This window comes from Falco cherrug, chromosome 19 (assembly GCF_023634085.1).
Source record: "Falco cherrug isolate bFalChe1 chromosome 19, bFalChe1.pri, whole genome shotgun sequence".
Classification (NCBI taxonomy): domain Eukaryota; kingdom Metazoa; phylum Chordata; class Aves; order Falconiformes; family Falconidae; genus Falco; species Falco cherrug.
Window position 1 is genome coordinate 4,713,259 of NC_073715.1, and position 19,873 is coordinate 4,733,131.

At 64.0% G+C, this 19,873-nt stretch overlaps 2 protein-coding genes across 3 annotated transcripts in view; both read right to left on the minus strand.

Moving 5' to 3' along the window:
- The window catches only part of IKZF4 (IKAROS family zinc finger 4), a 34,638-nt gene extending 20,580 nt beyond the window's left edge, over positions 1–14,058 (minus strand). The window contains exons 1-4 of one of the 2 annotated variants that reach the window (XM_055696527.1): positions 13,430–14,058; positions 6,063–6,117; positions 1,966–2,097; positions 203–307 (exon numbers count right to left, since the gene is read on the minus strand). In XM_055696527.1, coding sequence (XP_055552502.1) covers positions 203–307; positions 1,966–2,097; positions 6,063–6,102 — 277 coding nt within the window. In that variant the 5' untranslated portion in view covers positions 6,103–6,117; positions 13,430–14,058. The remainder of the gene's footprint in view (positions 1–202; positions 308–1,965; positions 2,098–6,062; positions 6,118–13,429) is intronic. The other variant, XM_055696528.1, reaches the window with a different exon arrangement.
- A 1,363-nt stretch (positions 14,059–15,421) lies between these two features.
- SUOX (sulfite oxidase) lies at positions 15,422–18,334 on the minus strand. The gene is given in 6 exon segments (XM_055696529.1): positions 15,422–15,723; positions 15,725–16,771; positions 16,773–16,943; positions 17,793–17,937; positions 18,023–18,065; positions 18,192–18,334. Coding segments are annotated over 5 exon segments (1,602 nt in total). The 5' UTR covers positions 18,055–18,065; positions 18,192–18,334; the 3' UTR covers positions 15,422–15,516.
- Between the last annotated feature and the right edge of the window lie 1,539 nt (positions 18,335–19,873).

Below are 19,873 nucleotides of genomic sequence, written 5' to 3' on the forward strand. Positions count from 1 at the left end.
GCGGTACCCAGGATCAGTCCCTGGGCTGCTGCTCCACGTGAAGACCAAAGGAGGGTTTTATCTTCTTGGGTTGGCAAAGAAAGAATCAGCCTCAGGAGAGAAATGTGTCACAGCGGGAAGTCAACATCTCTGTCACGTCTGATTTGGGGACACCACCGGCAGAACCCGGCGCGGCTTTTCCCAGCGCAGGCGGCGTACTCACCACTGAGAGAGCGGCTCGGGGAGGAGTGCTGGCTGTTGGGGGTGCTCACCGTGGGTCCCACGATGGCCGAGCTGAACTCCTTCTCCAGGGAGGAATCCCCACTACCTGTGGGAGGAGGGAAACACAAGTGAGCAACGCCTGAATTGGGGCTGGGGGCTCCCGCCGCCTTCACCCCACCAAACCCTCTTCCCAGCGCCGCTGCGTCGGGAAGGGGCTTCGGGACACGGCTTTCACTGTCTGCCACGCACACCGGTGGCACCGCAGGAGCTCGCTGCTTGCCCGACCACGGTCCTCCAGCTGTGACCTCCTCGGACACCAGCAGCCCCCAGCCAGCGCTGTGCCGCCAGCAGCGCAAGCTCTGCTCCCCTCGCTGGCCCGCGAGAAGGTGGCAGAAGGGGCGAGGGGTCGGCACGCCACGCTGGGGGGGCTCTGCGGGTGCTCCCACCAGCACCACAGCGCTGTGCCAGCTGAGGGGGGGGGGGGGGGGGGCAGACCACCCCTCACCCACGAGCATCAGTCCCCCACCTAAGGGAGCTGTGCCCCCCGCTGTGCTGCCCAGGCGAGCGGGTCCCTTCCCCGGGCACGGGGGTCCCCCTCCCCGGCAGCCCGTGCCGGAGGGACCATTCCCAAGCAGATCCTCACACCCCGGGGGAGCCGAGCCCACCCCAGACGGACCCTTCCAGCCCCTGGAGACAGGCCTTGCCCGTTCACACTGGAAAGCGAACCCAGCAATACAGCTGCCTACCCCATCGCACCCGCGCGCAGGGCTAGACTCATTTTTTCCCCTTCGGGGGCTAGCAGGTTTCTGTTCCGGCGAGACCTGCCGGCTGTCAGCGTGCCGAAAACCCCTGGCCCCCCACCAGCTCCCCCCCGCCCCCCAAAAAAAAAAAAAAAAACCGCCCGCGAGCCGGGCAGCGGCTGCTCCTCGGCGATGCTGTGGGGACGGTGGAGTTTCATGATGGAAAGTGCAGAAGCTCGGCGAAGGCCATCAGCGCAGCTGGGAATGTTATTTCTAAATGTTTGCAGCTGGAGAAACTCCCGTCTCAGCGCTCCCCGAGCCCAGTTCATCCCATTGTCTGGTGACTACTGGGACGCTGAGCTCACCAGCCTCGCGGAGCATGGGAATCGGTGGTGGTAACTGCCCTCGGTGAGACAGCATCTTCTCAATCGCTGCTCCACCGGGACGCCCCAGCACCATCCTCACCCTTCCCAGCTCCCTGTGGCAGCTTTCCTCCCGGGGGGCACAGCGGGACAGGCTCGGAGGACCCTTCCCTCTCCCCTCCCCACGCTTCGGCCGGCGAGCTGCTGCCAGCCAGAGTCACGCCAAGCCGACAGGCGCTGCCAGCCACGGCACAAGAGGTTAATGAGAAGGTTGAGTAACGAGCCCGGAGCCCTCTGGGGGCTGGGGGCACATCCTGAGGCCGAGAACAGACACTGGGTGGGCTGAGAGCGACCCCCTCGAAGGGTCTCGGTACATCACGAGCGGCGTCCTGAGCCTCCCTGGCTCATATTCATCTCCACGGTCATCTTGGGGGGGCGGGGGGGGGGGAGGGGGGGGCGGTGTCAGGCTTTTCCTTCCCTCTCCTCCCTGCCAGCACAGGGGGGGTCAGACACCTATCAATCACCCTCCAGAATCGGGCCCCCTGCACCCCTTCTCCTCCGCACGCAGCGAGCAAGCAGAGACGGCACCGAGTTATTTCAGGATCCTCCCCACCACCACCCCCCGCTCCGCCGCCGCTCCCGTTTAACTCGCATTATTCTACCTTGCTGGAGATACCCTGGAGTGTTATCACAGCCAACTCCTTGGAAACAGCGCTGGAGCCCAGGCTGCGTGTGCATGTCTGCGTCGCTGGCAGGGCGCACGCAGCCGCTCACCTTCCAGGAAGAGCAGATTCCTGGAAGCGAGGGAAACGACCGTCATTTTACAGGCAGGCGGCACGGCACGGTGAGCGGGAACGTCGGCTGCTCCCCGCCGCGGGGACACGCGGCCTTCGGAGAGCAGGGAGCCACGCCGAGCCAGCCGGAGACGATGCTTGAAGGAAGGAGAGAGCAAGGGATGCAGGGATGCTGCAGGGGGTCCGCTCTGCCCTCGCAACACAGCCCCCCCCCCCCCGCCCCAAACCCAGGGGCTCCGGGCACAGGACCCCAAAATATGGGTGAGGACCTGATGACCGGGGGGAGAACGGCATTGCCCCCCACATCAGCCAGGGCTCATCGGGGCTCTGCCCCCCTCCTATAGCCACAAGGGACGGGGACACCGAAGCCACGGTCCTCAGCTCCAGGGGCAGATGCTCAGCCCCGAAGAGGCACTTCACACCTTCCCAACGCACCGCGTATCCCTATCAAACAGCCAGACACACGGGAACACATCCCCGCGCTGGAGCCGCAGGGAATTTTTCTAGGCAGCGTTTCCAGGCAGGCTTACCTTGGCAAGCAATTCCCCCCCCAAAAAAAAAAAAAAAAAAAAAAAAAAAAAAAGACCCTTCCCGGTGCCAGGTTTAATCCTGGAGGTGAAACTGGGGCTCCCTCACGGAGCACCCGGTGATCCTGACAGCAGCAGGAACCTCGCCGCGCTGTCCTGCAACCTGCTCCCAGCTACCGCTCGGAGAAAAGTTAAAAGCAGCCAAACTCAAATTTAAGTGATAAAAGTACAGAGAAAATAAGAAAAAAAATAAAGAAAGAAAAATATGAGAAAAAACACATTTATTTCTCCTCCATCCCTTCGACCATAAAGGCAGGGCATGGCATCCCGTCCGCAGCTGAAAGCTCAGCTCCTCTGCCAGCTACCTTCATCCTCCGGATCCCAAAGGATCCTTCTTATTCCAAACGATCCCCAAGCAGCAAGGGATACGCGAGCCGATCCCTGGCGCCGAGCCCCCGCCGCAACGGGGGTCAGGCCAGCAGGAACCTTCGCGCTGCCAAGAGCCTCGGCTCCCTGGGGGGGGATCGCTGTCGGACCCCCACTGAGCAGCATGGACCCCAGCCAGGACCCCCCCTTCAGAACATCACCACCCCCCCACCACGGGGCCGGGGAGTTTTTCCCTCGGTGCAGCGGCGGGTCTGACACAGGGACCCCCCGGTAACGGCTCCCACCAGCGGTTCGGAGCCCCCGGTAAGGTGGGCAGGCTGCCCGGTGCCGCCGGCGAGAGATTGAAGCCCTATCCCACCCCTGGGAGCAACCAGCGCCTGGTTTCGACGGTCTCTCGGCAATTTCCCTCTCTGATAACTTTTCAGACTCGAGATTTCAGGAAATATTGGGTCACATTTCATTTGTTCTAAAAAAACAAGTGGAAACCTGAACGTCAGGCAAGAGACGCTCCGTCTGCCTGTAGCCCAGTTATCCAAGGAGCCGGGAGCGTTTCACCCCGTTCCAAATCAAAGGGGATAACACGGGGGGGGTGGTGGAAGGGGGCTGGGCTGTGCCAGGGAGCGGAGATGGGGGGCGACCCCCTGGAAACATCCCCCATAAACACCCCTCCACGTCTTCCATCAGCCTCTGACACTCACAGGCAACCAAAGTGGGGGCAGACCCCCCCCAGAAAAGCATCCAGGGAGAGGAGGGGAGGGAGGGAGGGCAGGATCCCACGGGAAAACACGGTGGGACAGGGATTTCATCCCACCCTGCTCCTGCGGGACGTCCTCGGTCCAGGCCGGGGGGCTGCGCTGGTGCCTCCCCCAGCTCGGATGATGGAGCGGGGTGCTCAGCCCCTTCACCCGCTGTGAGACGGCACCACCGTCCCCACGTCCCCAGTGCTGGGTTTGGGGGTTCAGCGTCCCCAGAAGGACGTAGAGCCCCAGGAGGTGCCCCCTGAGGAGCGGGCACGTGGCACGGAGGGGTCTCTGGGCTGCCTCCACCTTGCTCCTGCCCCCCCGGCGGTAATGAGACCCTCTCTCACCACCAGAGCTCTTTCAAAACGGACTTGTTTTCCTGTGAAGAATTCAAAAGAAAAAATATTTCACACGCACGAAGAGTTTCCGGGCCCTCAGCCGCCTCGCTCTGCGACAAACATGAACTTTTGTTTTTTCAAGAGTTCGTTTAATTAAACAAATTTCACAGAAACGAGTTTCCAGAACGCTGCTGGCTGTTTCCCCGAGTCGTTTCAGGGCTGCCAGCGACCTGAAGCGGCTAATTGGCAAGCCTTGCCCCTGACCCTGCTAATTAACCCATCTTCGTTAGCCCTGCCCTGCTCCCCCCCGCCCCAGCTTCGCTCCCCGACTTCCCAGAAAGTCCAAAAAGAAAAGGAAAAAGGAAAAACCCCGGGATGGTCCTGCAGAAGCTCCCGTCATGCTGCTCTCCCATCATTTCCCCATCCCCCTTCCCTCAAAACTCCAGGAGCTGCGTAAACCCGGGACCCCCAGGACCTCCAGCACCGGGAGCCCACGGGCACCCCAAGACTGAGCCTGGTGGGCTCTTTGCTTTTCCCGCCTTCGTTCTGGGCTGCGCAGGGGAACGGGGCGCGTGGGGGAAGGGCTCAGCCATGGGTCTCCCCCAGGAAAAGCAACGCCGCAGCCCCGCAGGCACCACAGACCTCGGCACCGAGCCCACAAGCCCCCAGACCCAGCCAGTGGCGAGCACCGGGGGTGGGGGGCACCGTTCTGCTGAGCGAAGCGGAGAGCGCAGCCACCCCCGGCGCATCAAGCGTTTTGTGACCTCCCAGCGGCCAAAAACCCAGTGCGTGGAGAAGAGCCGAGGGTCTAACCCCGAGCAGGGACCCTCCTGGGATCGGAGGAAACCTTCCGAGAAAGGAGGAGAGCGCACGAACTCCGAGGATGGACTTTGCCAGGCCGGGAGATGCAGCGTGATTTACGCGCGGGGCGTTGCACCAGGACCCCCCCGCGGTGCTGTCAACGCACCAAGCCCCCGGCCGCTCGTTAGAACAGCCGGGGTCCTCTCCCTCCCGATGCACTTCAACTCCTGACCCCCATCCCCGCTGAGCCATTCATCCCAGCACCCCCCAGCCGTCCTCCTGGCGGCACTGGGGCCGGATTTGGGAATCGGGAGGTTTTTTGGTTGGTTTTTTTTTTTTTGTCTTTGCCACTTCGGCATCAGCTCTCGCTCCAAAGCCCGTCTCCTCCGTGGACAAACCGCGGCGTTCTCAGACCAGTGCCCCAGAGATAACCACGAATCCCACCAACTCCAGCTCACCAGTTCCCGCAGGTGACCAGATAACCGAAATCCCTCCGGTGTCCCCGCTGTCCCCTCTGGAGAGGGTCACTGGGGCTGTGACCCCCAGCCGGCCCGTACGGCTTCGCCGGTTACCGAGCGGTCCGGCACGCCAGCAGTGGGACCCAGGTGAGCCCCCCGCTGCCCCCCACTCTCCCCACGGAAATTTCACGGACTTTACGCCCGGAGCTCAGCCTGGGTCCCAGCTTAAGTAGTGCCTGCAGAGCGCGGCGCCCGACCCGGCAAGACCTGTGGGGGTCTTTGACGCTCAGCACCGGAGAGCAGGACTGAATCCCCCGTTTCAGGAGCGCAGCCAGGAGTCCTGAAGGAACAACCCACCGCCCCGAGACCCCCCGAGGCCGGGACTGCCCAGCCACCGCTGGAAAGAGGTTTTCCTTTCAGCTTGTGGCAAGGCTTTAAGTTTCCACCCACAGCGCCCACCAGAGCAGCAGGCGAAGGCACAAGCACGTAAACTTCGGTGTAAACTTCCAACACTTCGTTTTTTACACTAGGTACCTTCGTTTTTTTTAAATTATCTGTTTATACTTAAAACTGCACCCTTGGTCAATGCTTCATCCACAGCCTGAGGATGTGGATGAAGGTACCGGCACAGGACTGGTACCCAGAGGGTGAGACCGAGCATCTTGAACACGTCAGCGACCCAAAAGAGCTGGCAAAAATCAAGATCAGACATACCAGATATGTAAGATCGTCCATTACAGTCTTCTATATCCATCTTTAAGGTACTTTGCTGAAAGAGAAAGCAGAGCTCAGTCAGAATTAGTCTCCAGAAGCCTCTCCTCCTCCAGGAAAGCTGCCCAAGCAGCTTCTGGGAGCAGGAGTTACTCACCCCCTGGGCTTAACCCCGTCACCACCGGCTTCACCATCAAACCCAGCGGGTGACACCGATCCCCCCACCTGAGTGCTGCTTTCCAGGCACCCCCCTGGGAAAGCCAACGCTGGAGCGAGCGGTGGGTCCGGCAGCGACGCTAGGGACGCGCACCGCAGTGAACGGTGCCTCATCCCCGCCGCAGGCACAGCACCACCGCTGCGGCGTGCCAGGGACGCGGCGTTGGCTCTTAAAAGCCAAACCTGGGACCCTCAGAGGGGGCAGAGATGAGAGAAGAGCAGCCACCAGCTCCCCTGGGACCACCGAGAGCCAAAAAGTCACCGGTCCAGGTAGACGGGCACAGCCCTGGGCAACCAAGTGGGCCAGCAATTTGCTGCTCCCACTCCAGCGAGGGACCACTGCCAGGAATCCATGTGCCCGTGCCCGACGTGGCAACAAGGGAGCTGGAGCCCCGAGCGCGGAACACGCGGAGCCAAAGCACTCGGCTTCATTTTATTAAGGAAAAAAACCCAGGATTTTGGGCAACAAGACCCAACGCTGACGCACCACGCTCTGCCGGGCAGAGCCGCAGCCCTTCCCACGACCACACCAAAATAAAAGGGAAATCTGCCTTATATTTTGCTGCTCGGCACCCCACGGAGATAATGAACATTTTATACATTCAAATGGCTTTTATTTGTCAATTAGGTTGGCTGTTAAAAAAAAAAAACAAAAAAAACCCAAAACGAGCTCGGTTTTAGAAACAGGAGTTTTGCTGTTTAGAGCTGTCTCTAATTGGCAGTGGATAGGGCTGGAAACAGAGCGTTTGCTGCAGAGAACAATTAGAAAAAGTGATAATTTGTGGAGATGAATCGTCTTTTCGGAAAGCCGACATGATTTGCAGAGCGTGAGCGCACACAAGCAGCGTGTTGGTCTCCCCCTTCGCTTCTCCAGCGGCCGATCCGTGGCAGGTAGGGAAGCTTTCGGAGACCTCGGGATCTTCCCTGAGCCAAAAGAAATCGGTCGCTGCCTTCCGGCGGCGCCCCTTTCTAAATTATTTTTAAGGAATAATTCAGATACCTGAATGAACCCAGTTGTCCCAGCCTTGCTCCCACTCCAAGGAAGCACAGATGCGGACAAGGCGCATCAGCCTGGGCTTCTTACCCCATCGGACCCAGCCGCCTGCTTGATGTTAATTAAGAGGAAAAGCTCTCACTGTGCTCCAGTTAACCGCAGACCTCGCACGGGGGGTCGCTGGTTTTTTGGGGGAGGTTTTCACCAGCTGGGCACCCGCTTACACCCAGCCCAACCCAGCCATACCCGGTGGCGGGATGCAGCCAGGGTGTTTTTCCAGCTGTTCCCATCAGGTTTGGGGATGAGATGAGGACCCCCCGCTCCAGCACCAGTACCCAGGGTCCCAGCACTGGGAAGGCTGAAGGAGGAGATGGAGATGCCGGCTCCGGTCCCACCCGCAGCGGGATGCAGACTCCCAGGTCCCGAGTAAAAGGCACCTCTGCATCCCAGGCTGCCACCGGCACCGGGTGAATTTAAATTTGTTATAGGGGCTGCAGAAAATAAGGAAGCACGTGGGCTAGTGGCGCGACACCAGTGCTGTCCCCTGCCCTGTCACCTGTGTCACCGAGGCGGAGGAGGACATCCCGGGGCCGAGCGCTTTGGAGTTCCCCTTCCCACCCCTCGGAGGCTGTGAACTTCACGAGATGAAAATGATTTCAGTTGAAAGCTCTCCCCCAGGCGCTGGGGTACACAGGAACTGCGGTTTCAAACGCATCCTGCAGCCTTATTTTTGTTGAACCCCTAATTTTGCTTTTCTGTGTTAGGCACACCCGCTCGGCAACATGTCTGCTTTGCGGAAAGGGCACGGCGACGCGCTAAGAAAAATTTTATTTAGAAAGCCCTTTCCCTCCTGTACTCTGCAGAAGCCTTTGAAAAGATGAAATTTAAATTCTAAATAAGAATAAAAAAAGCCCAAGTGCTAACGACTGTCCGACGGGGACCGTGAGTGAACACGCGGCACGGAAAGCTCCCGGCATCGCTCCATCTCCCCGGGACACACGCCGGACCACCGGGACCCCGGTGCCTTCCCTAAGCCACAGGCAGCCGACAGCAAGAAGCAGGAGAAATTAATTCTCCTCAAAGTAATCAGCTAATAATCAGCCAAATACAATTGAGTTGAGGAGTCAGTTCTGTAACTCCTACTCCTGCACGCGGTCTCATTAACGCTAACGGGATGATGAGCAGTAAAAGAGATGGATTCCCCACTCCTTTGTATTTTAAAAGAGGATCCAGGAAAAAAAAAAAAGCACCGGGAGCATTTCAGGAGCCCCGAGCCACGTGTCAGTGGTTATTTTCCTTAATTTTGCCGGAGTGCAAGGCCTTGCAAGCAGGAATCGCAATTTAAAAAATTGCAAATTGAAAAAAAAAAACAACACCACCCCACCGAGCTCACAGGAACCTATAGCTCTACAGTTAACAACAGCGTGTAATTAACCTTCGGCTAGAAAATGCTTTTGCCTGTTGTTCCTTCCTAGAGTCCCGATTTTGAAAAGCACCGAAAAAAGGACAGACAACCCCCACACCCCACAGCCTGGGGGAAAACACATCCCTGGGGGAAAAGGGGCTGCTTGCAGGGATGCGGCTTTGGCTCAGCACCGTGCCAGGGAGCGATGCCGGCCGCCTCCGAGCTGCTCAGCACCGCTACCAGCCGCCCCCCAGCCCCATGAGGAAGGGCAATCTCTCATGGATCATCCTCGGAGCTGAGCCCCCCTCCGGAGGGGTGCCGGGGTCGGACAGCGCGGCGAGGACCCGGCGCGGGGACAAACCTCCATGCTTCGGCGCGGCAGGCGCAGAGAGCACGTCTCCGTCTCCGGACTTTCTTCCCAGCTTTCAGGTGCGATCGTCAACTTGGGAATCGGAGGCAGGAGAGCGCTAAAATTAGAGCAGAGTGCCTTCGGCGCTGCTCGGTGCTCTCCTCCCCTCTGAAATAAGGACTTTTTCCCCAAGTGGCAACACTCAAGGAAAAAGGAAAAAGTCCTCAGAAGTAGCCCAATTTAAAAAAACCTCCATCTCAGCCTGGTGCCACTTGGGAACGTCCTTCGTGCTGGTAACAAGAGGCTTCTGAAGGTGGCCAGGAGGACCTCCTGCCCCTCCTGTGCCGGCAGAGTGAATCCCGGGATGGCAGAACATCCCAGAGCCAGGAAAAACCTCTCAGATCCCACCCTGGGCTGCTACCCCGCACCCTCCGGCTGCCTCCAGAACCCGGTGTAAACCCCTAGTAGCCTCGCGGTCGTTAGGAAAGCCAGTCAGTTTTCCTCCCCGGTGTTTCTGGTTATACCTCAAGTGCTGTGAAATGATTCTGAACGCTCAGCACCACGCAGCGGAACGCTCCTCTGCCTCCAAACACCGTGACAGCAGGAGAGACCCCAGCCCGACGGCACCCGGGGCTCCACCACGTTATTTTTGAGCTGACAACACCAACCCCCACGGGGGTAAACACACGGCTCCCGCCAGGCTTGCACAGAAACCAGCCAAAAAATGCCAAAACCAGCCAGAAAACACCAAAACCCTTCGGTCTGACCCGTTTCTCCACCGGTCCCACCGGCAGGGATCGCTCCCCAAGAGGCACCCGGCACGCACCCACGGATCAGACGGGACCCTCCGAGCTACGACGAGCAGGAGGATCCCTCGGGAACGGTGAGAGCTCAGCTCTGGTGGCACCAAACACCCATCTCTGTCTGCACCGAGGGCCAGCACCCACCGCAGGACAGCCCAGCTCGGTGCTGGTGAGACCCGCATCCCGCGGTGGGGGAAGACGTGTTGGGGGGGCGAACATCTCCAAGCCTCCCGTCAGGGTAAGAATTAGTAAGCGCCATCAAGGTCCTCACAGTTTCTTTTTCCTAGCCATTGTTTCCATGAGCTGCCGTTTATTTTCCAACGCGAGGATTTATTATTATTTATTTTTTTCCCCACCTTTGCTGCAAATAGAAGCTCAGTGAATGAACCAGGCACTCAAAAACCTCACAAGTTTGTGGCATTGGAAGCGCTTCAAGACGCAGCGTGGGGGGAAAGGGTGGCCTTTGGCAGAGCCCCCCATCCTGCCAGCGCACCCCATTTCAACGCTGAGGACGTGGCTTTGCCACGCGGGTGCCAGCGACCCCGGCTCCAGCCAACGGAGCCACCTGTGGAAAGCGCAAATTAAAGCGTTGCGACACGTTGTGTCCATGATAAAATAGTTCCCGTTGCCTCCGTGTTTTGAAATATAGGATTTAGTAAGATGAAGTGTCGTTGCTAAAAAAAATAAAATAAATTAATAATCTGATTTAATGCAACGCTGCAGCCGGAGGACAGCGGCTGACAGCGTCCCGCTGCCGAGCTGGGGAGCCCCTGCATCTCCCCTGCCGCTGGTGATAAAGGCGACGCCGGAGCGAAGAAACGCGGTGCAGCGCTGGCAGGCGAGAGGCAACGGGAATGTTCTTAGGTGATTGCTTTAGGGACGGGCAGAAAAACTTCCTACACCCAGCTGCACCGGGGTTTGTCACGGCAGCAGAGCCGACACTGCCGCCTGCGCGAGCCCGGCCTCGCGGTGGGACCCTGAACCAAGACAGAGCGATGTCACCCGCCCAGGACCCCCAGAGACCCCCTCCCAGCTAACCCAGGTGCCTTAACCCCAGAACTGAGCAACCACGGCCGCAACTCCCATCCTTTTTTCTAACTACAGCAGGGGAAGAGAGAGAGAAAACCCTTGGAGGGATCCAGCTTGAAGCCAGGTCCAGCAGCGGGCAGGCAGGACACCAAGCTCCGCGTCTCCCATCGAAGCAGGGATGTTATTTTTCCCTCGTTTTCACCGCCTGGAGAAGCTCCTCCCCACTGGAAATGCTCCTAACGCTAACACGACAGGACACGAGCCTTGCCTGCTCATTGATATAGTTTTGTTCCAAAGCACTATCAACCAGCACGGTGTAAAAGGCGAAACTCCTGGTTTTAAAACACGCTCCCGAGATTCCACGAAGTTTTAATTCAAAGCAAACCGAGGGCTGTCTCCTCCCGCGCCTTTGTTCCGGATCTAAACCCGTGTTGTGCCCTCCGGGCATCACCACAATACGGATAAATAATAACCGTGAGCGACGACGCTGAGCCTACAAAAGATGAAAAGACATTTCAGGAGACCGCCCCGGCAGTGAAGGGAGGGAAGAGAAGTTCCTTCTCCAACACTTCCCGGGACAGGCGGTGGGAAAAGGGGCTCCGGCCTCCAAGCAGTGGAGCCGCGCTGTGGGATCGCCGCTGTGGCTGGTGGCCTGACTTCGCTAACGACGCTCAGGCGCGTTTTAAATGGAACTGATCCACTGAGAGCAGAGAAAAATTAATCCGCCGCTGGATGCTCCCTCCTCGCGCCCGTCCTGGTCCTCTGCCCTCGGATAACCCCGCTCTGTCTTCGGGCGCGGAGACCACGCCGGCCCCCGCGGTTCCTGAAATTCCCCTTGGGAGCACAAACCGCTGCTGTGCAAACAGAATCGGTGCTGCGGGGCCCGGCCGGCTGCTCCCAACACTGACACCTTCACAAGGGCTCCAGAGCCCCGCTGGCTCACCCAGGCCGCTCGGGATTCCTCCAGTCCTTGGAATAAAAGCCAAGATGAGGCCAAAAATCATTATCGCGGCTCCACCGCCGGGATATATACACGTGCCCAACCGTGCCACGGGACATGGCTCACCCTTCCCACCGCAGCCGAGGGGCACAGGGCGGCGTTTTGCCTGGACCGGGACCTCGGGATGGTACCTGCAAGCTGCTCCCGGAGAACGCCGGCCCCGCGGACACCGGCCTCACTGGGCACAAGGCACAGCACGGGGACGCTGCCCACCCGAAGCGCCGGCGTCCAAGGAAGCCCCCCCGCGCACCCAGGAGCCAAGACACTGCAAGGAGCAGCCACGAGAAAGTGTTTACAGCCGCCACCAGCAGCTTTGGCCCAAGAGCCATCGCTGCCTCTTCCCGGACCCTCCCGGGCTCTCCAGATCCCCCCTTCGGTGATCCCAGTGAGGCAGCTGGCACCGGCACCGGCACGAAGGCTCCATTCGGGAGCGATGCCGGACGTGCTCTGCGAGCGAAACGAGTCCGTCATTGGCACCAATGCTGCTCTTCGGGGGGGGGGGGGGGGGTAGGGGGGCACAGCGCGGACAGGGGCCACAGCACGGGGGGCACCAGCTCCGGGATTTAGGGAGCTCACCCCCCACCTCTGCTCATCCCCGGGGGGGCAAGGATGCAGCCCCTTCTGCCTGGGGGCAGCATCGGGGGGGGGGGGGGCGGGGGTAGAGGGGAGTGGGGGTCACAGGGTGGGCAACAGGCAAACGGGGGGGGGTGTGAACCCCCCAGCCCAACATCCCAGAGGAGGCTCCGGCATTGACAAGTCGGTTGGGAAAACTCTGCCCGGAGCCAAGAGCTTCACCCAAAAAGCGGCGGCGGCAGCGACACCCCGCAGGCACAGGTGGGTACGGGGGGGTCACAGAGCTTGGGGGACCCCGACCCCCCTGACCCGACCCCCCTCTCCAGGAGACGGAGGCGCAGCGGGGAGGGAAACAGTCCCAAACCGGGATGCAGGAAAAGCAGCAGAACTTCGGCGGGGCCCCCCCGCGCCCCCCCCCCCCCCCCGAACCCGTTGTATCCCAGAAATGTCATTTCACCGGCCAGCACCCGGGGGGGGTCCCCTGCGCCACCCCCGCCCCTCACCCTCACAGCAGCCAAGTTTGGGGGCTGCACCCGTGCAAGGAGGGACACCCCGCCCATCCCCAGCCGTCCGGGGAAAGCGGCTCAGGGAAGATTTGGGGGTGCAGCCCCCCCCGGCGCGGGGGACTCCCCCCCCGACAAGACGCCTTTTGCTCCGGCCCCCCCCCCCGCGGCACAGACCCCGCTCCGAGCCCTGACAGCCCCCCAGGCACAAGACGGACCCCCCCAGCCACGAGCTGCCCCCCCTCCAGCCCCCCCCGAGAGACCCCCGACCCCCAGCGCAGCTCCCGCCGCGCACCCACCCCGCCCCCAGGCGACCCCCGGCCGCCGGACCCCCCGCCCCCATCACCCCCCAGCCCAGCACACACACACACCCCGGCCTGCTCACACCCCGCCGCCCCCCAGCACCGAGGCCCCCCGCCGCCCCCCCCGGCCCGGCCGGCGGCCCCGGCCCAGCTGCCCCCCACCCCGCCCGACCCCCCGACAGCGCCCGGCTCTCACCGGCGGGGCTCGGGGAGGGCCCCCCCGGCCCGGCCCGGCCGCGGGGCGTGCGGCAGCGGCGGGGGGGGCTCAGGGGCTCGGCGGTGGCGGCGGCTCCATCGGCGGCGGCTTCACCTGAGGAGGGCCCGGGCCCCCCCGCCCGCCCCGAGCCACTTCCGGCCCCCGCGCGCAGCCAGGCCGCGCAGCCGAGCGCCGACGCCCTCGAGCCGCCGGGAGGGGGGCGCCGCGGCCGCCATGGGCCGCCGCGGGGGGGGCTCAGCCGAGCGCCGAGTCATCGAGCGGCCGCCGGCCAGACCAAGGGCGGGCAGCGGAGCGCCGAGAGCGCCGAGCGCGGGGCGGGGGCACCGAGGGCCTCGACGGGCCCCGGGGCCGTAATCGATAGCCGAGAGCCGGTAATCGATAACCGATAACCGATACGGCGGGAGCGGCCTCAGGGGCCGGGAGCGGCGACCACCGAGCGGTCCCGGGACACCCCCCGGGAGGGCCCCGGGCGGTCCCAGGGCCGAGGGTCCGCGGGGTCGGGAGGGCCGTACAGGCCCACAGGGGGGTCGTAGGGGCCCGGGGAGGCCCATAGGGCGGCTGTAGGGCCCGGGGGGGTCCCAGGGGCTGGGGGTCCCAGCTGGAATCCCACAGGGTCACAGGTTATATGGGGTCACAGGGTCAGGTGGGGTCTATACAGTCCCGGAGGGGGGGGGGGGCGGGGCCATAGGGCAGCTGTGGGGCCCTGGGGGGGTCCCAGGGGCTGGGGTCCCAGCTGGAATCCCACAGGGCCAGGTGGGGTCTATACAGTCCCGGGGGCAGGGGGTCCCAGGGGCTGGGGGGTCCTGGATGGAATCCCACAGGGCCAGGTGGGGTCTATACAGTCCCGGGGGCGGGGGGTCCCAGGGGCTGGGGGGTCCTGGATGGAATCCCACAGGGTCAGGTGGGGTCTATACAGTCCGGGGGGGGGGGGGGGGGGGGGCTGTGCATAGGGCAGCTGTAGGGCCTGGGGGGGGTCCCAGGGGCTGGGGGGTCCTGGATGGAATCCCACAGGGTCAAGGTGGGGTCTATACAGTCCGGGGGGGGGCGGCAGAGGGGGGGCCAGAGGGCGGCTGTAGGGCCCTGGGGGAGGTCCCAGCTGGAATCCCACAGGGTCAGGGGTTATATGGGGTCACAGGGTCAGTGAGCCAGGGGGTCTATACAGGCCCGGGGGGGGCATAGGGACCCCAGAAGGGGGGGGGGGGGGGGGGGCGCATAGGACAGACAGGTGGTCTGAGCTGGAATCCCACAGGGTCAAGGGTTATACAGGGTCACGGGGGCACACAGGGTCCCTGGGTCACCTGGGGACAGAGGGGTCCCACGGTGGAGGGGTCCCACAGCTTAGGGGGAGTCCCTTGGCTGGGGGTCCCACGGGAGGGGGGGGTCCCATAGTGGAAGGGTCCCATGGCTGGGGGTGTGTCCCATGGCTGAGGGGGGTCCTATGGCAGGGGGGGGTCCCATGGCTTAGGGGGGTCCCACAGTGGAGGGGTCTCATGGCAGGGGGGGGGTCCCATGGCTGGTGTGTCCCATGGTGGAGGGATCCCACAGCTTAGGGGGGGGTCCCATGGCTTAGGGGGGGGTCCCATGGTGGAGGGAACCCACAGCTTAGGGGGGGTCCCTTGGCTGGGGGTCCCACGGGAGGGGGGGTCCCATGGCTGAGTGGGGTCCTATGGCTTAGGGGGGGTCCCATGGTGGAGGGGTCCCACAGCTTAGGGGGGGGTCCCACAGTGGAGGGGTCCCATGGCTGGGGGGGGTCCCATGGCTGGGGGGGGTCCCATGGCTGGGGGGGGGTCCCATGGCTGGGGGGGGGGTCCCACGGTGGAGGGGTCCCACAGCTTAGGGGGGGTCCCATGGCTGGGGGTCCCATGTCAGGGGGGCAGCCGGTCCGTAGGGGGTCCCGATCCCCACCCTCCCCCAATCCCACTACGGCGCCGCTGCCCCCCGCGTTGCCCCCGGAAGCCATAAAGCCTGGAGTCCATAAAATGCACAATCTTTATGGAGCCACTTTCACACGTCGGGGGCCATAAATGGGGGCGACCTTCGAGCCGTGGGGCGCGCGGCCGGGCCGCTCAGCGGCTGACGGTGACACGAACACGGTGCCAGGCGTTGCTGAGGACCCCGCGCAGGTTCCAGATAGGTGCCACCGTGTCGGGCTGGACGTTGTAGCTACCGTCCACCGCTTTGCAGACGATCTCCAGCTCGGCGGCACCCGCCGGTACCGGCACCTGCAGCTCCCAGAGCGCCCAAGCCCAAGCACGTCCCGGTACCGGCCGCTCAACCCGTCAGCCGCGCCACTTGCCAGGTCCGGCCGCCGTCCAGGGACACGTCCACCCGCACCACCTCGCGCCCACCGCCGCTCCAGGCGTAGCCCTTCACCGTCAGCTCGTCCGCCGGCACCGCCGCGCCGGGACGCGGGTGGGTGATGGCCGATTGCACCGGTAACTCCTGGATGGCCGGTGCCGTCCGGTAATCCACAGTGTCCCAGTCCACGCAGGGGGAGAAACCCTTGTAGTCGTTCTGCTGCCAGTGGCTGGGGCTCTCGGTGGGGCTGACGGCCACGCGCCGCAGCCACTTGACGCTACGGGCGCCCACCACGCCGGGCACCACGACGCGCAGCGGGAAGCCGTGATCGCGCGGCAGCTCTTGCCCGTTCATCTCGTAAGCCAGCAGCACGTCGGCCAGCGGGCTGACGGCGCGGCCGTAGGGGATGGACGCGCCGTAGGGAGCCCCCCCGGCATCCACGTCCAAACCCTCGAAGCAAACGTGCCACTCGCCCTCCCGCCGCTCCTCGAAGCCGGCGTGGAGCAGCACGTCCCGCAGCCGCGCGCCGCCCCACCGCGCCGTGCCGATGGCACCGATATCCCATGCCAACCCCTTGACGGGGCGGACGAGGCTCATCTCGGTGCGGCGGTTACCGGCGCATTGCAACGTGGCCGTCACCTCGTGCTTGGGGAAGCGGCTGCGCAGCTCGGCCAGCGACAGCGACAGCCCCCGGCCCCCCGGCCCCTCCACCCGCAGCCGGTAGGACCCCGGTTCCACCGCCGGTACCGGGAGGTGGTTACGGGTGAAGAAAAGCTCGTTGGGCGTCAGGAAGCGCTCGGTCAGCAGCTCCGCCGGCGGCTCCGCGTTGAACGGCTTCTGGCTGTTGACGCGCAGCCCGGGGTGCCGGGGGGGGTCCCCGGCGAAGGGGTCCTGGGTGGCGGTGGGGGGTGGCGGCGCCTCGGCGGGGCTCAGCTCGCCCACCTTGTACTCCCGCAGCAGCTCCAGGACGTGGGGCTGGTTGTGGACGGCATAAAGGGCCCAGAAGGGCTCCAGGGCCCCCCCCCGCCGCCAGCAGCAGCTTGTCGGCCCCCCCGGGGTGCAGCTCCACGAAGTCGGTGACGTCAAAGACCTCGGTGCCGTGGGTCACCCAGACCCGCTCGGCCGGTGAGCGGTGGCGCCCCACCTCCTCCCGCGTGTACTGGGGGTACTGGGGGGCCTGGGCCGCCTGGGCGACCTGGGGGGCACCGGCCCCGTCAGCGGGAGCGTGGCACCCCCGCTGCCCCTCCCCCACACGGGCAGGACCCTGGGGTCACCCCCCCACAACCACCGCCACCCCCGGGCAGGACCCAGGGGTCACCTCCCCACCACAGGCAGGACCCTGGGGTCGCCCCCCACAACTGGCACCCCCAGTGCCCCCCCTCCCCCCAGCAGGACCCTGGGGTCGCCCCCCACAACCGGCACCCCCAGTGCCCCCCCCCCCTCCCCCCAGCAGGACCCTGGGGTCACCCCCCAAAACCGGGGCCCCAGCTCGGTGCCTGCCACCTGGGGGGGGAGGGGACGGGGGGGGGCCGTGACCTCCAGCCACGGGGGATGTTGCCCCCACTGTCCCCACCCCAGAGACGGACTGGGGGAGGCGGGGGGGCGACCCAGAGGGTCCGGCCATCCCGGTGCCACCCCCTGTCCCAGGACTCACCCCCCCCCGGGACCCGGCTGTCCCGGTGCTGCCGCCCTCGCCGGGATCCACCCCCCGGTGCCGCCCCCCCTCCACCCCCCAGGGGTCGGAGCATCCCGGTGCCGCCCCCCACGGTGTTCCCGGGATCTCACCCTGTCCCCCCTACCCCGGTGCGCCCCCCGGCCCCCAAGGATCGGAGCATCCCGGTCCCCCCCCGCCCCCAGTTCGCCCCCCCGGGTGCTCCCAGGACCTCACCCGCTCCCCCCCGTCCCGGTGTCCCCCCCGCCCCGGTGCCCCCCGGACGTCACCCGGTCCCGTCCCCCGGTGCTCCGGGATCTCACCCGCTCCCCCCCCCGCCCCGGTGCCCCCCCGCCCCGGTGCCCGCCCCCCCCCCGCCCCGGTGCCGCTCACCCTCCGCCGCCGCTCTCCGTAGGCCAGGACGGCCCCGAGCCCCAGCAGCGCTGCCAACACCGGGGCCGCCCCCCCCCGGGGCACCCCCGGGGCCGAGCTACCGGGGGCGAACCGGGAGCAGCCGCGGCGGAGCAACGGCGGGAGCCTGCGGGGACAGCGGAGCTGGGACCGGCCGGGGAGGGGACACCGGTCGGGGGGGGAAACTGACACCGGTGAGGGGGGGGTCCTACCTGTGCCCGGTAACGGCTCGGAGCAGCAGCATCGCGGCGGCACCTGGGCGGGAGACAGCGGCTGGCACCGTTACCGGACCCCGTTACCGGGCCCCGGGGGAGCCCCCCCGGCGCGGGGGGCAGCGGTAACCCCTCCCCCCCCCGTGCCGGTCCCCCCCCCGCCACGCACCTGCGTCGCTCCGGTAGCGCGACCTCCCGCCGGCCCCTGTCGCTTTAAGAGAGGGGCTAGGGGCGTGGCCTCGGGGGGCGGTGGCCACGCCCCCTCCCTGCCCGGCGCTGTGGGCGTGGCCTGCGGGGGTCCGCGGGGGGCTTAAAGGGGCAACAGCAGGAGGCCTTAAAGGGGCAACGCCGGCGGATTTAAAGGGCCAGCACTACCGTGGCCCCCCCCCCAACCCCCCCAAATCGCCCCCCCCGGGGGCAACCGGTTGCCGGGCGGCGGCCAAGCCCCGGCCCTGCCCAGCTGGCCCCTCTGATAAGCGTTATCGGGGCAGGGCTGGGGCCCCACAGCGGCTGTTGGGGGGGGGGGGCAGTTGCCCCCCCTGCCCCGCCCTGAGCACACACGGGGGGGTTGGGTTTATTTGTTCCCCCCCCCCCCATTTCCTTTTCGTGTTTGTTTTTCACTTGCAGTAAATACATCGGGCACTCGGCTGAAGTTCTGTTACCACGATTGTTATTTAAATGCAATGGAGGAGCTTTCTCGAAGCGGAAAAAAAAAAAAAAAAGAAAAGAAAAGAAAAAAATAATAAAAATAACAACAAAACCAAAAAAAAAATATTTATCCGAGAAGCAGCAGAAGAAAAAGCAAAGGGTGAGAAAAGCTGCAGCGTCCCCATTTGGTCCAGGGGTTTGGCCTGGGGGAGGAGGGGGCCGCCAGCATCACCTGCGGGGGGGTGGGGGAGGCTGGGGTCACCCTGGGGGGCTGGGGGTCCCCAGCCCCTCGTTAAATACAAGTGAGTGAGTCCCAGGGGCTCCCATGGCCCAGCGCCAAGCCACAGTGTCCCCGGGAGGGGGGGGGGGGGGTTCAGCCCATGGTGGGGGCTGGGGCGGTGGGGAGGGGGTCAATCTGCCTGCGGTGGGGGGGCTTCATACGAGACTGGTCCCTCCGCCCCATAGCCACAGCCCTGGGAGCGAGTGGTCCCATCCCCCACAGCACTGGGGGCTCCCTGAGCCCCCCCCCTGCCACAAGCAGGACCCCCACCACCCAGGAAGCCTGACCTGACCCCAAAGCCCCCCCAGAGAGCTGGGGGCTCCCGGCTGCCGCCGTCCCGCAATGGGGTGTCCCGGCTTTGGGGTGTCCCCTTGTGCCTGCCTCCCCCCCCCCCCAGACTGGGGTCCATGGAACATCCCGGCTCTGCCGAGGGTCTCTCCAGCTGAACAAGCTCCCTGGAGGGGGGGGAAAGCAGAAGCAAAAGGAGATGAGCACGGTGCCACCGCCCCCCCTAAAGGGACCAAAAAAATAATAATAATAAAAAAAAATAAAATAAAACAAACAACCAAGGTGCATCTGAACGGGACGTTTCCACGACTAAAGTGCAAACTGGAGTCACCCGCCAGCCGGGGGGGACGGGGACAAGGACAAGAGCCCGGGGTCGTCGTCGTCCCCCCCCCTCCCCCCCCCAACACACCACAGCTCCGTGGGTGGTGGGGAAGGGGTGCCTGATGGCTGCTGGGGTCTGCAACCCCCCCCCCCAGTAAAAATCCCCCAGGCACTTCCAATCCTCCAGCAAAAAAAAGGCCACCTAGGAAGAAATGAAGGACGCTGCAGCTTCCCTGCCCCCCCCGCCCCCCTCCCAGCCAAAGAGAAGAAACAGGAGGAGAAAACAGAAAAAAAAAAAAAAAATGAAAAAGAAA